Here is a 22,196-nt window from a genome sequence, read left to right as displayed (position 1 = left end):
AGGAATACATATGCCTACAAATCAAATGCTTTGGTAAAGTCACACAAATTAAACATTGAAGTCCATGTTGCACAAAAATAAACACTGAAGTTTATAATTACTATATCCCTATTTGCACGGGATTAGTAGCCTATTATGTGGGGACCTCTGGTGATTTGTAATAATTGCAGAGAATGTCATCTTAATCCCGTGCAAATCGGCCATGTCTGTAATATGTAAAGTAAAAATTCCCCCGCAAATGACCTACCATATTTCGCCGAACACCGTCCTGTGATAATATTAGTCCCGTGCGAATCGGCATCTCTGTGATTTGGCCGGGATTAGGCCGATCGTATATCATTTTTGCAAGGTTTTTGTGTCCTGTGCGCATTTCTATCTTTATCTTTCACGAAGAATGGAGCTAGGCTGCATATAATGCGCACCGTTACTTCCCGTGCGGCCGCGCGGATTATAGGCTACTACTTTCACTTTAAAATGAGCACAATTTGGGAGTAATTGCTGGAATGGTGTGTTTAATATTATTCTTAATGAAAAACACAAAAACAGAACAGTACAATGACAACTCGCTTAAATGGGCGCTTTTACATTAGCTTTGAAACTGAATCTTCCGTCGTATATTATTATATTGCTCAGTTACGTTTTTAATTGCGTCTGTTCTCTAACTGAACGAAATTATTTGTATTACTATAAAACAATCAAAATGATATCGATACGACTGTTTATAATTTCATACAGCTATATAACGAAAAAACATTTTCAAGTAACATCATATCCGGGAGATAAGTCAGTAAATTCGAGTAAAATCACAGCTTATCCCGTGCGAATGCGCCACACAAAATTCAGATGTGGGGGAGTAATTTCTAAATCACACGAGGTCCCCAGACAATACTTATCCCGTGCGAATAGGGCTTTATTTGTTGTTGTTGTTTTTTTTACAGTGGGTCATAATATAGCATATCTTTGTCAGTGCGTTTTGTGATGTTAGGAATTGTTTTTCTGCGCATTTTCGCACTAACTCAAAACGTGCGTACACCACCTCCTGAGCTGGTGTAGGATTTGAGCCGTACGCCAACGTCCATATTGATAAATCTCAAAGTCACCGTGGTTTTGGGTGTACGCCAGGTGTAGGCTGGAAAATTGGTGTACGCACTTTTGATAAATGAGGGCCAATGTACTGTGGACATAAAAGGACTTTGATCTTAACTTTACCGCTTTATTCTTAAACAATATAAACCAGTTAAATCAACAGCAATACCTGAGAAGAGCTGAGAAGGAATTCAGTACATTATCATGAACTTTAAGTGCCTGTATATCTGAAAACACTTAACAAACCATAAAGCTGTCAAAGGTTTTACAACAAAAAAAAAAAATAAAAAAGCTACTCATGAAATATGCTGAACAAAACTAAACAAATACATGGCACAAACACATATGCAAAGTACTAGTTTAGTTCTTATAAATATCCAGCAAGGATCCATCATCTTTCTTCTTTAGCATAGCTGAAGCTGTAGGCTCCTGTTCACAAAATCCCCTGCAAGTTTCAGCAAACCTTTTCAGGCTGTCCTTTCTTTTAAAAGTGGACCTCAATGTATTGAACAGATCCGGGTTAGTTGCTGCAAGTTCTGCAATCGGAGCCTGAAACTCAGTAGTATTCCAATCTTCCCCGAGCTTTGTATTAGCTTCCTTTTTAATCTTTTCAAACACCATGTTGTAGCGGTGGAGGGAGTCGTCAGAGGTTTTGACTGTAGGACAAGACAAAGCATTAATGGTTGAATCCAATTAAATCGAACCAGCCTAGTTTGATACCCAGATAGCATTGTGACATTGAGTCAATGTTGAAATTCCATCAGAATCATCAATTTGGTTGAGGTTGAAATGTCAATGCTAAATAACATTGGATCAATGTTGAAAATTCGATGCAAAATAAATAGTGTACCAATGTTGAAAATGCAATGCTAAATAATATTGGATCAATGTTGATAATAACATGTTTTTCAGTATTGAAAAGACAAACATTGAATCAATGTTGATTTTTGGTCAGCTTAATTCTCCACTGGTGAGGCTTACTCAATCTATCTGTCCCATCATTCAACATGTTAAAGCAAATCCAAATCAATTGGGTACATTTCTGTGAAATGTGAGCACATTCATTCTCCTCAAAGGATGAATCTCCACCAACAAGTGTGTGGATTAACAAAGAACTCCTACCATAAATTTAATTCAATGGGACGAACCAGTTGATTATTATTAGTAGGCATATTGTTAATATTACTGTTTTAATTATTGTTTTAAAATCGCCTCCATCATGGAAAACATCTCCAATCCTCTAGTGTTTTCGGCTAGCTAGCACATGCAGATAGATAAATGACTGTCACAGAGTCCTTAATTCTTGTGGTCATCCAGTTATATAAATCATAGCCTGTTTTAAATTTATAGAATGTAGGCTATTATTATTATTTAAATCATGCATAATTTATATACATTTAATTATTTATCTAAAGAATACAGGGTTAATAAAGAATTTTGAATATTTTCCCCTACCGAATGCACATTCAGATCAAAGCGTGGCTTAACATGAACGTCTATATCGGACGTGCAGAACACGTCAAAAACAGACGTCATAAAAACTTTCATTCTGGCTCCTCAGTGGACGTCTTTTCAACGTACGCCTCTAGGAGCAAAGACATTGAAAAGACATCTTTTGGACATAACTTTGCTCAGTGGGACATTTCAAGTTTCACTTCATTTTGTAGTACATTTGTAATGTATAATTAATCACATTTCCAAATATTTACTAACTTCTTGTTGTTTTAGGTGCATTACAAGTGAATGCTGATAAAAAGGAAGCATCAGAGTTCATCTTTGCTGGGACGGTGCACAAATGGCTCCGTTACACCCCTGAAAGGCTTGGGGGCATTGCTCGTGGTGGAAACCCCTGAGTTTAGAGTATTCAGAGTATTTCATTCTTTCTTATACCTTTTTTCTTTCAGTAGTACTGTCCCATTTCTGTCTTTATTGACGAGTTTCCATTTGTATTTACTTCCGTTTTGCCAGGTTGTCATGTTTTTCACTTGTGTTATAAATTCAGATGTAATTGTTTTAAGTCAATGTGAGATTTCCTGTTGTAACTGTGGGGGCATAAATATATACATTTGCATGTAAACTGAAGGATGTTGTTTACTTTGAGTGACTTTTTGATAAACAATAATATAAATTGCTGCCATACATGAAAATTAACTGGCATAGAATCCTGCTGTACATAAAGCAAGATTGATTTATAGTGTTTCTATGTTGATTCAGTGATAAATAAGTGATTTAATTGTAGTTGAAAAAATATTGATTTTAAGCCCATCTTGATCTATTTTTCATCATTGAAATAACATTATTTCAGGGTGCAAAACTGTTAAATTTCAACATTGATTCAATGATATTTCAGTTGATGCATTAACATTGATTCAACGTTGATTCAGTGTTGGTCTGCTATCTGGGTATGCAAACATCTTTTTGTTGGGTGCTGTTGCCATGGTGAATCGTAATTTTGGAGCTCCATTGATCGTGGCTTTTAATAGTTGGAGTGCATGTGCTTAACTCAGAGTCAGTCTACTCAGAGTTGATTGAACTACCTCAATTGAGCTGTTCTGAAACCCAAAACTCAGAGTTTCCCATCTCAGAGTTAGTCAACTCAGAGTTCAGGTTTAAACTCAGAGTTGGTTGAACCTTCTTACTGAAACGGGCCCCAGGTGTAGTGGCCTTTCAAAATCTCACATGGTTCTGTTTGGTATCACACTTGGATGTGAACTGTGTAATTACATTGTTAATAATGTTTAATGGTTTTTTATTATTATTTACAATTGAAAATTTTGTTACGTTTTTAATGTGTGGTTTGGTGTGCATAATATCTGAATTGGATGCCTTAAATCATTTGATATCCATGGATACTTTTTGGAAGGACACCTACATTTACCTTAAAAATGCTTGCACAATTTTTTGTGTGTGTGTGTGGGGGTCATTCTCAAATATAAACACAAACTCATATAAATATGAACATTGTAGGAATTGTGGGCGTACACACAAATTAATCTTCTAGATGATTCGTTCAAGCATAATTCCACACAAAACCCAATTCAACACTCCAGACTCCAACAGCATTTTTATTGTGTCTACAACCTGTACACGTGACCATTACACATGTACTGTATATCACTCCCAATTCATGTACTCATGTAACTATTGAATGAGTGAATGAAAGTGCACCGTGCGTGGTATCTTTTTGTTTGTTTGTGTATAATTCAACAGATGAGTTCAATTAAATCTATGTAGAATGCATCATGTTCTTATGAGAAGAAATCGGGTCTAAATTTACTCTCTGCTTAGAGCAGGAAAATAAATGACCGCAGATAACGTAATTTATGGGGAGGGTGGAGACAGTCACCCCCGAACCAAGATGATCCCTAATTGGCTAGAACCCACCCAGGGGGATGGGCAAATATTTGAGTTTAATCTCAGAACACAAACAAAGAATGAGCTCTGCTCGCAGTGCAGTTCTCAGTTCCTAGCAGTTCCAGAAGCCGCCCAAGGAGACGGTCGTGGCAGACTAAGATCAGAGAAAACGGGTAAACGATTTCTTTCCGGCCATATGAATACTCTTCTTTCACTTTCCTTTCTTTTACTTAGAACACGAGACTCAACGGAAAGAAAATAAACCTAAGTTAAGTTTCGCCGCTATGTTCTCAACGAATCTGCATCGGGCACGCTTCAACTTCAGAAAACACCCACAAGACTTCCCATCCAGCCGTCAACATGCCACGTGATTGGCTTCCCAAGACCTCGATCAAAAGACATGACAGCGAATCAAAGAACTGGGAGAACCCCTCTCCAGAGAATTCCCATTCAAAAGATGACACTAGACACAAAAGAAAGTAACCTCCAGATTCAGAACTGGTGCATTGAGATCAAATTTAATAACCTCGCCTAAGAAACGATAGGAGGATTACATTTATGAAATAATTTCTCACTCTTAAAACTCATTCTTTCCTCACTATCTGGGATCTTTCTTTCTGCTATGCGTATGAGTGTGTTTGTGTTAGATATTAGTTTTATGTGTTAGACGCAGGGGTGTCCAACCCTGGTCCTGGAGAGCTACCACCCTGCAGATTTTAGCTCCAACCTCAATCAAACACACCTGAACTAGCTAATCATGGTGTTCAGGGTGCTAAATATTTACAGACAGGTGTGTTGGAGCAGGGTTGGACACCCCTGTGTTAGAGTAATCAATAAAGTTTTCTTTGTATTCAAAGATAAGTCTTCTTGTGTTATGTGCTTACGAATTTAATGTCTTAAACTGCTGGGGCCCGTTTCAGTAAGGAGGTTCAACCAACTCTGAGTTTAAACCTGAATTCTGAGTTGACTTACTCTGAGATGGGAAACTCTGAGTTTTGGGTTTCAGAACAGCTGAATTGAGGTAGTTCAATCAACTCTGAGTAGACTGACTCTGAGTTAAGCACATGCACTCCAACTATGAAAAGCCACGATCAATGGAGCTCCGAAATTACGATTCACCATGGCAACAGCACCCAACAAAAAGATGTTTGCATACTTCCGGGTCAATATGTAAGTTTAATTCTTAATTATTTGAATTAAGTTTAATTTTCATGGTATCCAAAAGGCAAAAAAAGAATGTGGCAGCAGCTAAAAATGAAAAATAAAAACATAATTCAATCAGGTAAAGCTTTAAGCATAAAATGTTCATGGGTGTAGGTTTCATGACTTTACAAACATTTGACATATTAATTAAATATCATTCAGTGTCCAATGTGCAGCAGCTTTTCCCACATAGACCCTTTTCACAGTGATGACGTGTTTTAATGGTCATCAATATCGTAAATCCAAAAACGTTTTTTGTATTTTTTAAATGTATGTACATTTATAACACTAATACTTTGTATTATATTACTTTTGCATCATATTACAAAAAACAAGTTACCGCTGCTGTGTTTCTAATACAGTGTCTATGGGAGTGATGGTGAAAATTAACATCTTTCTCTCTTTCCACTTCCGTTATCAAACTCACTCTATTTTTCCCTCTTTTCGAAAGTTGTTAAATCACTATTGTGGAGTTTTTCTTTTGCTATTTGAGCAAATGGGGACACAAAAAATATATATTTAATTTATTCTTTCATTCACTGCTATTAAAGTTAACCCTATGACGACTTCCGCTCTGAGAAACCCAGAAATGTGAAAAGGGTCTATGCTCTTTTCACATAATGAAATGTTCTCTGATCCCACTTGTTACATTTATTAATTAGGGTAATGAGATTAAACATTTGACTTCTACTCAGGCCAGCCAAACACCAGCACCACTGACAGATGAAGAGGAGATGGAGGAAGAATATTAACACCCAACAGGAAAAAGAATAAAATATTTGTAGGAAATGAAGATGACCATAAAAATTGTAAATAAATGTATTTAACAGCTGTGGTGGTGGTTATGGCATATATGGCAGCATCCTTTCATTCCATACAGTAATCCATTTTCAGAAAGTGTGATGATGGGAATATGAGTGTCATCAATGCATCCAACCACTGGAAATCCTAAAGGAAATTCTAATTTTAAGGATACTTCTAGAGGTTTATCAAGTGAACGTCAGGATCCTTCCTGTATAAAAGCACATGCCATTTTTGTCAGTTTGACAGTGTCCTCATGATGAAAATATAAGCAATGAATGAATGCCTCCACTGCAAAGAATGCTTTTCTCACTATGTATTTTTGTCAAGTGGCAGATAATTTAATTTGTTTTAAGTAAACTTCGCTTACTTTAGATTTAGATTAAATTTATAATTTGTTGATATTTGTACTTGAAATACGACCAAAATACTCAGTAAAAAAAGCATTAGTGCAGTTTGAATTAATGAATAAACTATTTAAACACAGCTGGCGCTTTAAAAAAGGGGAGGAGACTGAAAGAAACTCTGGGTTTACCAAAGAAAACCTGCTCCTGACCAGGTTAGGTTCACAGAGTAAGTTACCGTGGTAACTGACTCTGAGTATAAGTTACCTCTCTTTCAGAAACGGGGTTGACTTACCCTGCTTTCTCAGGTTTGACTTACCTCCCATTCTGAAACAGAAAACCCAGAGTTTCCCTTATTTCAGGGTTAACATACTCAGAGTTTTCACTTAACCTCCTTTCTGAAACGGGCCCCTGATCTGTTACCTGGCTGTTAAATAGTGTTTCACTATTGTTCGGATACTAATATCCGCTGTAGAATTGATAGTGGACGCTGGACGAGTCATTTGCTCGGCCGTAAAATAGACTCTTTCAAAATTCCCTATGAATTCATTCATTCATTCATTCGAGCTAAAAATACCTTTTTCCCTATAAGTTCTTACAACATAAAAATTTTGTTTATCCACCTATGTGTGTAAGCCACGTCAAATCAGTTTCTGAATGTTTTTAATAATAATAATAAAAAAGCAGTCGCTTTTTATACTATTTAAGCTTTTCATAATTCCCATAAAACTATAGATAATTCTAACATATGGCTTCAAAATAACAAATATTATGTTTTTGCATTCTGTCATTAAAGATGACTCAAATAATGCAGTGCAATGTTCATTATTTCATTGAGTTTGTCCTTTTATTTCTAATTTTATTTACAATATTGCATTTCACAGCAAAATAGAAGTTTGCTTATCTAAAATTTTGATTCTGAGATATTAAACCGAATCAAAATTGTAAGTGACGCACGCTGCTATACAATCGTAAATAATTTCGCACAGATGCATATTTTCTGGTGCCATTTTAAACTTCTGAGCCATTTAAAACCCTTTCCACACAAAGAACAAAAATAGGGTCTCAAAAATGCATGCCTTTTCATGTGTATCTTTAAGTGTGATGGCAAAAGAAATGTTTTATTACAAAGATGACAATTAAATTGCCTCCCTGAGTAAATCTGCATGTGATTTTCCAAATTGCTCCTTTTTATCAACCTCTTGACAGACTCAGAATCCTGCCATTTATTTTCAGAATGACTTTGCAAATGACGTTTCAAGTCCTTCTGATATGTGAATCTCTTTCCACACTGAGGACACGTGAAAGGCTTCTCCCCAGTGTGAATTCTTATGTGAGTCTGAAGGTTTCCTTTAACTGTGAAACTCTTTCCACACTGAGGGCAGGTGTAAGGCTTCTCTCCAGTGTGAACCCTTATGTGTACCTTAAGGCTTGCTTTGCTTCTGCAAGTCTTTCCACAGTGATGGCACATTAAAGGATTCTCTCCGGTGTGAGTCATTACGTGATTCTTAAGGTGATTTCGGTCTGTGAAACTCTTTCCACACTGACGACATATCTCTTGATTGCTGTTCTCTCTTAAGTGAATCCTCATGTGGTAATTAAGGCTTATTTTACATCTGAAACGCTTTGCACAATGACCACATACGAATGGCCTCTCTCCAGTGTGAATTCTCATGTGAATATTAAGACCTTCTTTTCGTGAGAAGCTCTTTCCGCACAGTTTGCAGGCAAAAGGGTTCTCTCCAGGGTGAGTTCTCATGTGGGCATTAAGGGTTCCTTTATGTGTAAAGCTCTTTCCACACCAGTGGCAGGTGAAAGGCTTCTCTCCGGTGTGAATTCTCGAATGCACTTTAAGACTTCCTTTTTGAGTGAAACCTTTTCCACAATGTTGGCAGCTGTAAGGCTTCTCTCCAGTGTGAAGTCTCATGTGGACTTTAAGGTCTCCAGGTTGACTGAAACTCTTTCCACATTGTTGGCAGGTGAAATTACTTCTAGTTGCTGTGTTCTGAGCACTTTGTGAGCAAATATTTTCAGTCTGTGAGCAACTAAAATATTCTTCTCCAGTTGTCATACCATGAAGTTTCTCATTCTGATCTTTTTCTTTCATTATATTCAGTTCTTGACTCTCCTCTTTCAGCAACATCAGGTCTAAGATGAAAAAAGACATGTTAACACCAGTTTAATGACACAAAGCAAAATATTTCCTGTCATCATCTCAATATTGTTTAATCCTCACTTCAGGACAATTCCCAAAGAACTTTTAAGATGGCAGACATTAACACATTTATTTATTATTGGCCTAGCAGAACGGGTTAATTATAGACTGATCTCAAATTTACCATTTTTGTATTAAATAATAGAAAATGCATTAAGTTGGCATCAGTGGACACATAATAGCACTGATTATGTCCTATCTAACAGACAGCTACTTTGTGTAAATTAAGAGATGCCTTATTAAACGCAGTGCCACTGGGCTCAATATTAGGGCCTCTGCTTTTCTCTTATTCATTACCATTAGTATTCATTGTTATGCCAATAATACTACTTTCTTTCCTAATTTTGCTAAAGTTGCTGCTGCAGTCAAACCACCAATACCACTGCCAATCACAATGATGTCCAAGTTTCTGGGCACTTTTATTTATTCAATTTCAAATGGATTCAAATGCACTGTAACATCGTTTTCTACAGTTAAAAACCTTGCTGTAGTGTTGAGAGCAACCTGTTCTTGGAAATTTGATTTCCAATGTCTTCCAAAACAAGGCAACGGGGTATGCTTCAGGGGTACCACACGTATCCACTAGTGCTCATTGGATACATGAGAGGTAAATATTAAGATAGAAACAACAAATTATTCCAAGGCACTCACATGGTACATGATAACATAAGCCCAATTTTGTCATCACTAAACTGACTGCCTGTTAGATTTTATATCAGTTGTAAAATTCCACTAATAACAAAAAGATTTTTATGCATATCCAATAAATGAGAAGCAACATTGGCACTGACATCGCTTTTACGATATGGATTCGACAGCACCGCCACAAACAGTGAGTAACAGTGTTCATTAATGCCTTATCTGTGATCAGTGATTTCTGATGTGTAGCTAAATATTCAAGTCCACACAGACTTTCTATATAAATCCTTTATGCAGCCGTGAATCAAGCCAGTGACTAAACGATCAACTTCACATCGTTTCTCTAAGTTGCATGAAACAAATCTGTTATTTAAATTGTGATTAGATGCTAGATTAGCAATCAAAGAACACTCTCTTTATAATGTTCGGCGCTGTCAATCACTCGTCACGGGTGTATACTAGGGCTGTAATCAACCAAAGAAAATCTTGGTCGACTGAAGTCCTGACATTTTCGACTAAAAATCGACTAAAATGACGTTAGGAAAAAAAAACGTTAAATTAATTAGCTGCGCACTGTGTGCAGTACTTGGTAGCCTTGTTGTCTGCCTAAATGAGTTATAAATAAACATAAAAAACTAGAAGGCTATTTGCAGTATATTAAATAGCTTTTGACCTGATTATTTTGCACTGAAATGAGTCAGACACGAGTCTGATGGCTCTGACAGTGTTGCATCGCATGCACCTGTTCAATATCATAGCCTATGACTTCCGAAAATATAGTACTATATGTTGTCAACTAGATATATCATCTCAAGAACTTTTGAGGAATATGTAACATCATTTAGATAATTGTTTTTGTCATATGTATTATAATAACTGACAGACAGTATCAGCCGCTCTGTGACGTTCAAACCATAGACCGTAAAAAAACATATGGAGCTGAGCTCAGCTTCGCGGCTGAGACACGAATAGACTATTAACTTAAAGCTTTTACTCTTAAACACAGAAGGCACGTCCACTTTAATAAAAAAGGAATATTTATTAAACAAGCCAGATCAAGAGCAGAAAAAACGCTCACAATTAAATAAATAATATACAAGAAAAATAGCCTTCTTCAATCTGTCTCTCTTCTCCAGTGGGTTGGGCTAATCCAAAAGAAGTGGAAACAATGGGGGTGTTCTGAAGACAGTCGGTTACCTGTGAAACAGGGGTGCTCTGAAAACACCCCCATTAGCAATTAGTGCTTTCCACCTGATGAAATGAACGCGGCGCGGCAAAACTGATGAAATGAACGCGGCAAAACTGACAGTACAGATCAACTTAGCGCGGTGTTGTGACGCTTCCCCTCATGTGTATGTTGATGGGCGTTCCTCAAGTTTACCGCTATGGGCGTGCGTTTGAGCCAGCGGGGTATGAAACACAAAGGACCAGCGAGAGACTTCTCTTCGCCAGTTGGTTGGGCTAATCCAAAAGAAGTGGAAACAATGGGGGTGTTCTGAAGACAGTCTGTTACCTGTGAAACAGGGGTGCTCTGAAAACACCCCCATTAGCAATAAGTGCTTTCCACCTGATGAAATGAACGCGGCAAAACTGATGAAATGAACGCGGCAAAAAAATCGACCAATCAGAATTTTGGTCGAGCCAGAACGTATCAACTAATAATCAACTAATCGACTGGGAGATTACAGCCCTAGTGTATACACTTGCCCAAACTGCCGTTATAACGAATGACACTGTTATACTGCACAATAAAGCTCTTACTGTATTCATATCGATGTTGTGTTTGCTGTTAGTTTTGGTGACGAGATCACTGTATTCACGCGATCAACAGACTGTCTGTGTACTCAGTGCTCAAAACTGCAGCTTTTCATGTGATGGGAAAAGATATAAAAATAATGCTTGACAGCTGTAATGGTAAAGAAAACGTAGTAAAAGTATTCGAGAGCGGTTCCACATGTTACAAAGTTCGTAGAATAAGGAGGAAGATGACAGGGTCGGTGTGGCTGGGACTTTGTTTATTCAGAACTCTCAGATACAAACAAAATAAACTTGCGCTCTCAACAACTCGGTACAATAAAACTTTACTCAGCTATCTTTCTCCAGAGGTCTCTGTCTGGTCTATGAGTCCGTCTCTCTCTCTGGCACTGGCAGTGAGTGCAGATCTTGCTAAACCACGACCCCTCCGCCACAAGATCTAATACTCATTTTGAATGCAAAAATGTCAGCCAATCACAACAGTGATTTCACTGAAATCTCACAGCAGAAACGCCCCTTCAAACAGAGCATTCAAGTAGGGCTGCTCGATTATGGAAAAAATCATAATCACGATTATTTTAGTCAATATTGAAATCACGATTATGTAACACGATTATTTCACATGACTTTGGGAATGTGTTGTATTTATTAAAAATACACCTTTCAACAATTCAATTGAAATTGTAACATTTGTTGTACTTTTTGAACTATTAAAATAAATAATATAACATATTCGAATCAAAGTATAAAAGTATTCACGTAAAAATGATAACCACAAATAAATAAGATCAACAATATGGTTCGGCTAGATATGCTTTTCAGGTACGTCAAACATTAGTTTTCAGGTACAGAAATGTATCAAATGTAAAATAACATTGCATATTTGAGTGCATAAATTAAAGATTAATCCTATTAAACTTACAAAAGCTATTCAATCAAGAGCGGTGAGTGATGTCCTTGTCTTTTGTTGTTTGACATTAAACAGACAGCAGTAAAGGCTACTGCCCCTTTAAGACCTCGCGTCTTCTTTATCGACTGTATAAAGTTCACTTAAGGCATATACAGACTATGTCTGCTAAGATACTCATCAAGATGGACATGTTGACATACGTTTTGTGTGAGTTTGTCCGTTTAAGAGCAAGACTTGAAAGAGAACTCAATATTTGCGCGCTGAGAGACGTGTGCGCGCTCTCGGATGAGGGCACAGAGACACATTTTCTCACAGCGCGCGCGGCTTCTCATTCTAAACCTAAACCCTAAAGCACTACACCCGGGTGATGACGGTGAAAACGACTGGTCATATTCGAAAATATGGCAGCACTCGCAATCTCGCATGCATTGAACAAAGTTTACAAAGAGAGAATTATTTGAAAAATATGAAGGAAAAAAAGGACGTTTACACGGCTCCCCTGGTCTCGTCAGTTTTTGTTTCTTTATTAGATTGTCATAGGTCACTCTGTTTAATTTTCAAGTGGTTAAACAAATTCGTGGTGTTCCCTTGCGTTGCAGCCACTACCATGTAGCAAATCTTAGCATGTTTCTGCTCGTCGTCTGATTCCTCGAAGCCAAACTGTTCCCAGACAACAGAGTTGGTTTTGCCTTTTTTGCTCACCAAACGCTGCTGTAACTGCCCTCCTTCTGCCATCTTTACTCGCGCCGAGTTTTTAAATTCCAGCGGATGATATGCACACGAGTCACGAGACTCACGACCTGAGAGAGATTTGTGGGTTCGGGAGGGGCGGATGTGCGCGTGCGCGTTTCATTCAGAACGCAAGACAAAATAATCGTTTTTTTCTCGATTGTACTATTTTGGTGATCGTTGGGAGGCAAAATCGAAATCGAAATTCGATTAATTGCACAGCCCTACATTCAAGCCAGAGGGCTAATATCATAATAGAAAAATGCTTTTTATTTCTAAATTATGACATTTTATGATGTAAAAATCATACTAACAATACACCTCAAGAAACATAAAATAAAATAAAAATCCACGCCAAGGGACCTTTAAAAATCTTTACTCGTTTTTCATTATCTACTTCTATAAACCATTTGTGACAGAATATGAATGATATGAATAAATAAAGATAGTATTCTCAATGGACATGAGTAGAGACTTGGACACGGAAACAGCATTCCTTACATCACAACTTTTGATTAAATTAATTTACTGATGAGTATGTTCAGGTATGTCAATGTGTTATTTGTGTGAGCGTTTGTATAATGTTTGTTACTGTAGAGTCTATGTTTTGTTAGATACGGTTACATTAAGTGATGATTTAATGGTTTTCAATTCAGAAGTTGATATTGGGTTTAAAGGATTAGTTCACTTCCTGATAATTTACTCAACCCCCAACTCATCCAAGATGTTCATGTCTTTCTGTCTTCAGTCGAAAAGAAATTAAGTGTTTTGAGGAAAACATTCCAGGATTTTTCTCCATATAATGGACTTCAATGGCAACCAACCGGTTTGAAGGTCCAAATCAATGCAGTTTCAAAAGGCTTCAGAGGCTCTGCATGATCCCAGACGGAATAGGGTCTTATCAAATAGGGTGGTACTTCCGCCTACTTCAAGCGTGACATTTCTGACGTGATTACACAATCATGAGCAATTTAAGTTAAAAAGTATATAAATTGTAAAAAAAAAACTTGAAAATGGCAGATGGTTTCGCTAGATAAGACCCTATTCCTCAGCTGGGATCGTGCAGAGCCTTTGAAGCCATTCGAAGCCTTTTGAAACTGCATTGACTTAGACCTTCGACCTGGTTGGTTGCTATTGAAGTCTATTATGTGGAGAAAAATCCTGGAATCCTTTTGAAATGTCTGCGCCTTACTTTTGCAGTTGCTCAATCCTTTTAATTCAATTCTCAAGCAGAATTGAATTCAATTGAATTCAATTCAAAATATTAACAAAAACTATATAGTATCTCAGTGATACTACCAGTGATACTATTTCGAATCAAATAAATGCAGCCTTGGTGAGCAGAAGAGACTTCTTTCAAAAACAATCAAAATAGTAATATATATATACATACATACACACATATTAGTGCTGGGAACAGGCCTGTCGCGATAGTCAATAAATCAATTAATCGCACGATTTTTCCACTTGCATGCTTGTTTATTTTCCTCGTGTCTCTCTCTCTCTCTCTCTCTCTCGCTGACTGCGCGCACCTAGTCCGTTTGGGGAGGTGTTTATACTCAATGGGCAGACTGGGTGCCGGCGTGATGAGACATGCTCGGCCAGATTCGCCTGGAACTCGTGCTTCTTCGGTTGCAAAGCCGCGCACAAAGTTACAAAATTTGATGTGCACAACGTCAAGCGAAATGGGGTCTCGGACTCAACGCGCACTACCGCCCGCTACGCGTTGACGCCATTTTTGCCGCGCGCACCCGCGCGCTCGTGCGGCCACGTCAGTTAAAACGAGGCTTAAAGCTACACTGAAGTTGGCAATTTGATAAATGCAAGTAAATTCTTCATCTTAATCTTTGTGTGCATCAAGTTCAATCTTTGTGTGCTAAAAAGGCACATAAGTTCCTGTAGAGATAGCAATAAATATTCAGCTTTTTTTGCCAAATAAATGAAAAGCATGGCATCAATCAGTACGTTTACATGGACAACAATACTCCGATATTAATCTGATTAAGATAATACTCTGATTAAGAAACTACCATGTAAACAGCGATTTCTAATTACCTTAAAGGGGGGGTGAAATGCTGTTTCATGCATACTGATCTTTTTGCACTGTTAAAGACTTGGATTCCCATGCTAAACATGGACACCGTTTCATAAGCTAAGGTGGACGTTTGATGGGAGTATTTCTTTGCCAAAATTAGTACTTCCTGTTAGTCATAAGTTTCGTAAAGTTTTTTTCGATCATGGGTCCGCTTGACGTCAACAGGGCGGAATTTCCTTATATGGGCCGTACGGACAATTCTACCGGAAGAGCGCGCGCGAGAGAGAGAGCGTGAAAGCAATAGGCTACGCCCATCAAAGCGCTGGCTCGTACAGATGGAATTTGCTTTTCCGGATCAACAACTGAGTTGCGCAAATATTTATGTCTGTTCCCTGCATTTCGGTGCCGATTGTTTTATAAACAAGGCCCAGTTCGACGCCGGATTTTCAGATCGCCTAATACTGAAGGATGGAGCGGTCCCAACGATAAAGGTCCCAACGTTGGAACCGCAGGTTTGACTGCTTCAAATGTCTGTTTTTGCCTATGCCCATCAAGTAGCCCAAACATGATCAGGTATTGATCAATGGAGCATGCGATGTATAGTGTGTGTACATTTGTTTAGCTGGCCACTATATGTGTATGTTTGTGTATTGTAAAAGCACTCCAAACAACAATACACAAAGAATGGGGAAATATGTTGAACTAAATAAGCGCGCTTCTTCATTCAAATGCGCTACTATTCCATGTCTTTCTATGTAAACACTAGCCTGACGCGCAAAACCAGTCCGCTTACTACAAATCATGTCTTCACAAACCACGCGTAAACACACACACACATACACACACACACACACACACACACACACACACACACACACACACACACACACACACACACACACACACACACACACACACACACACACACACACACACACACACACACACACACACACACACACACACACACACACACACTGTAACACTCGCGCTTGACATGGTGTTCTAAATAACACAAGCCGCTAAACATATTATATAGTTAGTGTAACTTATACCACATAGTCGACGTCCTGCTCTAGTCGTTTTTGCTGCTGCTCCTGTTCAACTTCAGCCTCTGGGTCTGATTCCGGATCATAGATGTATGGCTGTATCTGATTAAAAGCCATTTTTTATGTTGAATAAAGTTTTTCCGCTTTTAGGGATGACGCAGCTCTCAGACGCACTCAACACAGTAACAGCGGCGCGCGCTCAACATTCTTTAGCTCCGCCCACACGATACGCCCCCAGCCGCACGGCTTTTTCCGGAAAGACTCGGAACAGCGCATCTTTCTTTTATAATTATAATAAAAATAAAGACTTTTCGGAGATATGCAGGATGCAGTGCTACTCTATAGGTACTCAAGATTGACATGAGACTGACTGAAACTGAGTGTTTCCCCCCCCCATTAATCCGGTTAAAGCCATACTCGAATTAAACAAGAATTAAGACATGTGGAGTATGCCTATTTTAGTCGCATTATGGAAGTGCATTGTAGACATATACACACCTTAATCTAACTATTAACGTTGTGTAGGAGTTTTCGCCGCATTTTGTGACAGGACACACACACACACCAGGCAAGTGCAGAGGGGAGGGCTTTGGGGGCTCGAGCCCCTGCCCTTTTAAAAAAATTATCAAATGTGCCCCTCTCAAAAATCGTCAATAATATTGTGACCAATAAAACAGAATTTGAATTATAATTAACATAACAGTGCGTACAAAACAGTAACAAAGCGCTCAAATGTCCCGTTTGTCTTTTACGCATCTGTCATTCTGAAATGTCGTTGCAATGACGTGTTGCTATGGTGCGTGTCTTGCTTGACTGCTCATTCTGACACTGGCTCCTCTATTTTTCTCTTTGTGTTTGTTACGAGCCCCTGCTCTTTCTCGTTTCCTCTTCTTCCTGAGCATAGTTGCCAATTGGATGGGGGCGGAGCCTGATGATTCCTAACACCTGAGGCCTCTGCCTATTTAAGAGCTGCTGGTGGCACTTCAGTTGGGGGCCTACCTCAGGAAACCTGTTGTTTGTGGTTTTCTTTTGTACAGGATGGTGAGTTTCATTTGTCTAGTTATATTAGGTTAGCGGGAAAGCATAGGCAAGTAAGCTGACCCGGAAGATTCTTTTGTGTATATTCTTTTGTGTTTCTCGGGAGTTAGGAAAGCATTTACTCTGAGTTGTAGTTTAGATTAGTTAGCTCACCAGTCCTTATTTTAAGTTCTGTACATTTATATTATTGTTTGTTTTGTTACTTTCCATTGCCAATAAATGTTATATTTATTTTTTTATTGCCCTGGCCTTTTGATGTCGTGTGTTGATACCTTCCTGAATGGCTCTTATGTTGGTACCTATTTTGGGTCGTAACAGTGTTGTAATAAATCTGCTCATTGTAAAAGTAAAATACAATAAGTTTGTATCTGTAATCCCAGATTCATAATTGTCTGCTTACAACAGCAGCCTCTAGGCTAGTGAGCCATATGGCCATTCAGTCAACGGCAGAAAAGAACAATCCAAACAATCACAATTTTAAAACCTTTCATCATTAGATCTCAGCTAGCTTTCCTCAGAGATGGTCCCAATAATGTGCTTAAAGTTAAGTCAAATTCAGTTTGTGCATGATTACATGATATAACAATTTTTTTAATACTGTATCCTGAATTGTGGATAATTAAGCTAAATATCATATGCTGAAGTAAATTTCTGGAGTGTTAACGATAAAAGAAAAAAAAACAACAACAACCGTACAGAACCGAAAACCGCGAGCCTAAAACCGTGATACGAACCATGGGTTTTGTGAACCGTGGCACCCTAATATGCACCAAAAATACAATCATCCGTAGCAGTTTTCATCCATTGTATTTATTGTTTTTGGTGTTTATTCAAGTGCATTTTTTGTTAACAGACTGAGAGTCCATTGCTTTTATTGCTTTTGGTTGTTTTGTTAATTATTGTGGATATTTAAAATGTTTTCCATTTTCAGTGTTAAATAGTCTTTAGAAATAAAAGTTTATTGATCATTGAAAAGGTGTACCTGCATTATTATGCCATTATCATTATTTTAAATGAAAATGGTCTCAGAACGACAATATTATCGCTTATTGCAATAATTTCTTGGCCAATTTATCGTCCAGCAAAATGTGTTAATGTGACAGGCCTAGCTGTGAATCGATTAAAAAAATTAACTAATTAATCACATTTTTTCTGTAATTAATCATGATTAAATCGCAATTAAAAAAAACATTGACGTTTTTAATATTTTGCTATTGTAATAATTTCAGTTACTCTCCAAATTAATGAGGAAACAATTTAAAGACAGAATATTTTAAATAGTTGTAATGGCATCTTTTTATGAAGGAAGGCCAGTATCACTGATACTAATGTCTCTGTGAAACATTAATGACGTTACATTACAGTATAACCAGAGCCCGTCTACGGAGAGCCTGCCCACTCCCTATTAAGCCCTGTTGTACAGAATTTTGGTTGTAGTACCACCAGAGTTCCACTGGGGGCGATCGCCATGAGTGCAAAATGAATGGAAGTCAATGGGGCTTGACGGCTAAATTTGTCTCTTTCACCCGATTGCCGTTGAGAAATCTCAGAAATGATTGTAGATTTTGCAAGTTCAACATGGGTTTTAGGTCGAAAGTTGAATGAACGAGTACTTATGTCCTTTTGATTTCTTACAGGTTGAGTTGTTGTTGTCCATAACACGCTAGCATTCTGCTAATGAACGCTGATTGGTCAGTGAAGGACTGATTACGACCAGAGATCCCGCTTGATGGCATCGTGTCATCTGAAGCGGGACCAGAAACAAACAAAACAAAAACTCTTCTAGCACGTGTATTTACCTGTGTCAGCTGTGTTGTCGATGCCTCGAGAGAAAAGAAAGTGCAGAGCGCGAAAGCACCAGAGCGACTGAAGGATTGCCGTTAAGCAGTATCTCTGGTCGTACATGTGTATGACGTCATTGACACTTTAAAAGACTTTTTAAAGCAAATAAGTGACTCTAAAAAATCTAACACCCAGCAATGTGTAATTTATTTGCATTTCCTTTCGAATACAACATTCAAATTACTAGATAAAAAATTATATCCTGAGAAAAGTGGATTTTTATTGGTATAGCGCCATAGACCTCCATTCATTCTGCACTCGTCCTGTGAGCGCCCTCATATGGAATCAGAGAGGAACTGCAACCAGTTCAGAAGCCGGAAGTTCAGTGAGAGTGAAACTTCTCGCCATATTAGACATTCTCTGGTATAACTGAAAGCTACCAATTTCAACATTAGGCTTTAAAAAAACTACTTTTAATTTAATTGAATTTAAAACAATCTTTACATAACCTATTAAATAAACATTAAAATTTTGTATTTACCCATGGCCTTCCCTGTTAGACATAGTCTGCACAGAAATTGAATAAAGTTATCAACACCTTTCTTAACTGCATAAATAAATGAAATATAGATTAATCATCATTAAAGCTAAACATTTTTTACGTTGTTCTTTGATGAACATTAATGACAGACATCATCAGTGCTGCTGTCACTTTAAGATCAGCCGCTGCCGAACATGATGCGGATCTGACGCGCTGTCACGCGCATCTCATTTTCTCACCAGTTCATTTAACGTTATTCAAATAATTTAAGACTCCTAATGTGAGAATACTCGACAAAACAACATTCTCTGTGTTGTTATTTTTTGTTCAAGAGCGAAAGAGAACTCGATGTGTTCATGAGACTGGTGCGTGTGTGTAGCTTCCTAGGTGGTGAATCAGTATATCATGTAACGTTCATGAATGTGGACAACTCCCTAATCAGTGCCCTGACTACTGAACTAGGGATCTGATTGAGACGCAGCCACACAGGCAGGACATTGACATACGTGTTCTCTTGTGTCTTGTCGCACTTAGGTTGTTTAAAAGCATTTACATGAATAAGAGCATGATCATATAATGTTACGCAGGACAAAAATGGATATAAAAACGCATGCTGCGTTAAATATTTGTAATACGTTAACGTGAAAAAAATGAAATCACCATATATATTCTAAATGCGCTCCTAAATTTTTCAACTTAGTGCTCTCTTTGGTGAAAAAGTAAGCGTCAAGTATCATTCGTTTCTGAAGAGGGAAACATTTTGAGAAAGATCAAATGACTGAGTTAAGTTGAGAAGGAAACCAACCTGTTTGTTCCTTCGTGTCGTCTTCTTGTTTCACACAGAATATTTCTTCAATCTTGAAGTCTTCACTCTCCACTTTAATAAACGCCATCGTTATTGTGCTTCAGGTGGCTCTTTGTTGCTTCACCAGAAGTTTTTCGTTGTGTTTGGACACTCTGTCATAAAATGAGAATAATTAACAGAGAGAAAAATAAATCCAAACTAAATCTCTGGGTGCGTCTCAATCTGCTCCCTGGTTTAGCAGTCACCTACTATCTCTGAGAAATGCAGCTCTGTTGAGGAAAATAATAAACAAACAAACAAACAAACAAACTACTAACTAATACAAGAATACAAAATTAGAAAAAACACTTAGTACTTTATTATGATCTACGTTTGCTGTTTACTATTTTGTAAATGTTATATTTAATACACAGCAATAATAAAAAAAAGTTGCAGTTTTCCTCGTTTCATTTACAGTTTTGACCAGCACGCGGTGAATCGCGCGCTTTATTCCAAAGTAAGAAACATTAGTTTAAATAGCACGAGCAATAATTCGCTGTACTCACAAAGATAACATTCAAACTAGCGAAATAATTACAATGTCACACTCAGTAACAATGAAACCGAATTATTTTAAAAGCCCTGCAATTTCGTTAACGGGTTGCATCGATTAAAACACTTTAAAATGCTTAAAAGCACAAACCTTAGAACAGCCAAATCAAGGATGCAGCAGGAGCGCGGCGCGGTCGTATGACGTGACATACCTACACCAAAATAAAAGTTCTCATCCGTGATCACAAAAGCGTGGAATTTTAAAGCTCATACAAGTAATAAAAATACGTCAGATGTGTTCAGAGTTTAATTTTACAACTTTAAATACATGTTTCCCAATGAATAACTGCAACATCTAATATGTGAAATTTTGTCTAAAAGGCTAAACAGTCAATTTTGGGTGCACTGTCATGCACATTTTCGAAATAACCATAGCCACAGCAAAAACTGTTGTTTTACTGTACAAGTAACACTATTTATATATAAAAATTAAACCTTTACTAAGGCCACATAATAGTTTAAAAACACAAAACCATCCAAATATGAAAAACGAACAGTTAAAGGGTTAGTTCACCCAAAAATTTAAATTCTGTCATTAATTACAGACATAAATTACTCACCCTCATGTCGTTCGACACCCGTAAGACCTCCGTTCATATTCGGAACACAAATGAAGATATTTTTGTTGAAAGCTGATGACTGAGAAAGGCTTCAGATAGGCCTCCATTGGCATTCTGTACATTTACACTCCCAAGACCCATAAAAGGCACTTAAAACGTTGTTACAAAGTCCATCTCACCACAGTGACTCTACAATAATTTTACGATGCGACGACAATAGTTTTTGTGCGCAAAAAAAAAAATAAAAAAAACACCTTTATCCAACTTGTTCTTGTCTTCCGTGTGTGCCTCCACGACGCATGCGCGAGAAAATGACGTAGCGCCGGGGTTCTGGAATCCATGAAATGCACACTTTAGTCCAATTTTGAGAACTACGCCGAGACCTAAAGCACGATCAATGTAGAATTCAACAGCTTAGAAGAAATCGCTTCTGGGTCATGTGTCCGTACGCCGGATCTGCATCATATTCTCGCGCATGCGTCGAAACAAAAACTATTGTCGTCGCATCGTAAAATTATTGTAGAGCCACTGTTGTGAGATGGACTTTGTAACGACGTTTTAAGTGCCTTTTATCGGTCTTGGGAGTGTAAATATACAGAATGCCAATGGAGGCCTATCTAAAGCCTTTCTCAGTCATCAGCTTTCAACAAAAATATCTTCATTTGTGTACCGAATATGAACGGAGGTCTTACGGGTGTCGAACGACATGAGGGTGAGTAATTAATGACAGAATTTTCATTTTTGGGTGAACTAACCCTT

The 22,196-nt window shown here is 37.8% G+C and overlaps 2 protein-coding genes across 2 annotated transcripts in view; one reads left to right on the top strand and one right to left on the bottom strand.

Moving 5' to 3' along the window:
• LOC307127021 (uncharacterized protein) overlaps positions 1-22,196 on the top strand; it is a 369,345-nt gene that overhangs the window by 171,274 nt on the left and 175,875 nt on the right. The window lies entirely within an intron of this gene.
• LOC307126207 (uncharacterized protein) lies at positions 7,620-21,013 on the bottom strand. The gene is made up of 3 exons (XM_079816635.1): positions 20,969-21,013; positions 20,287-20,555; positions 7,620-8,936 (listed from the first exon to the last, which is right to left on the bottom strand). Exons 2-3 carry the CDS (start codon positions 20,372-20,374, stop codon positions 7,750-7,752), a joined length of 1,275 nt encoding a protein of 424 aa, XP_079672761.1. The 5' UTR covers positions 20,375-20,555; positions 20,969-21,013; the 3' UTR covers positions 7,620-7,749.

Source organism: Gobio gobio (assembly GCF_949357685.1).
Source record: "Gobio gobio genome assembly, chromosome: 5".
NCBI classification, from domain to species: Eukaryota; Metazoa; Chordata; class Actinopteri; order Cypriniformes; family Gobionidae; genus Gobio; species Gobio gobio.
Note: the sequence above shows the minus strand (reverse complement) of the source record. Positions and strands in the feature narration are given on the sequence as shown.

Excerpts from the sequence above, each read along its gene's own strand:
- LOC307126207 (XM_079816635.1), bottom strand. The coding sequence starts at position 20,374 with ATGGCGTTTATTAAAGTGGAGAGTGAAGACTTCAAGATTGAAGAAATA. Across the intron at positions 8,937-20,286 it reads CGACACGAAGGAACAAACAG|ACCTGATGTTGCTGAAAGAG; the intron begins GTTGGTTTCCTT and ends TTTTCATCTTAG.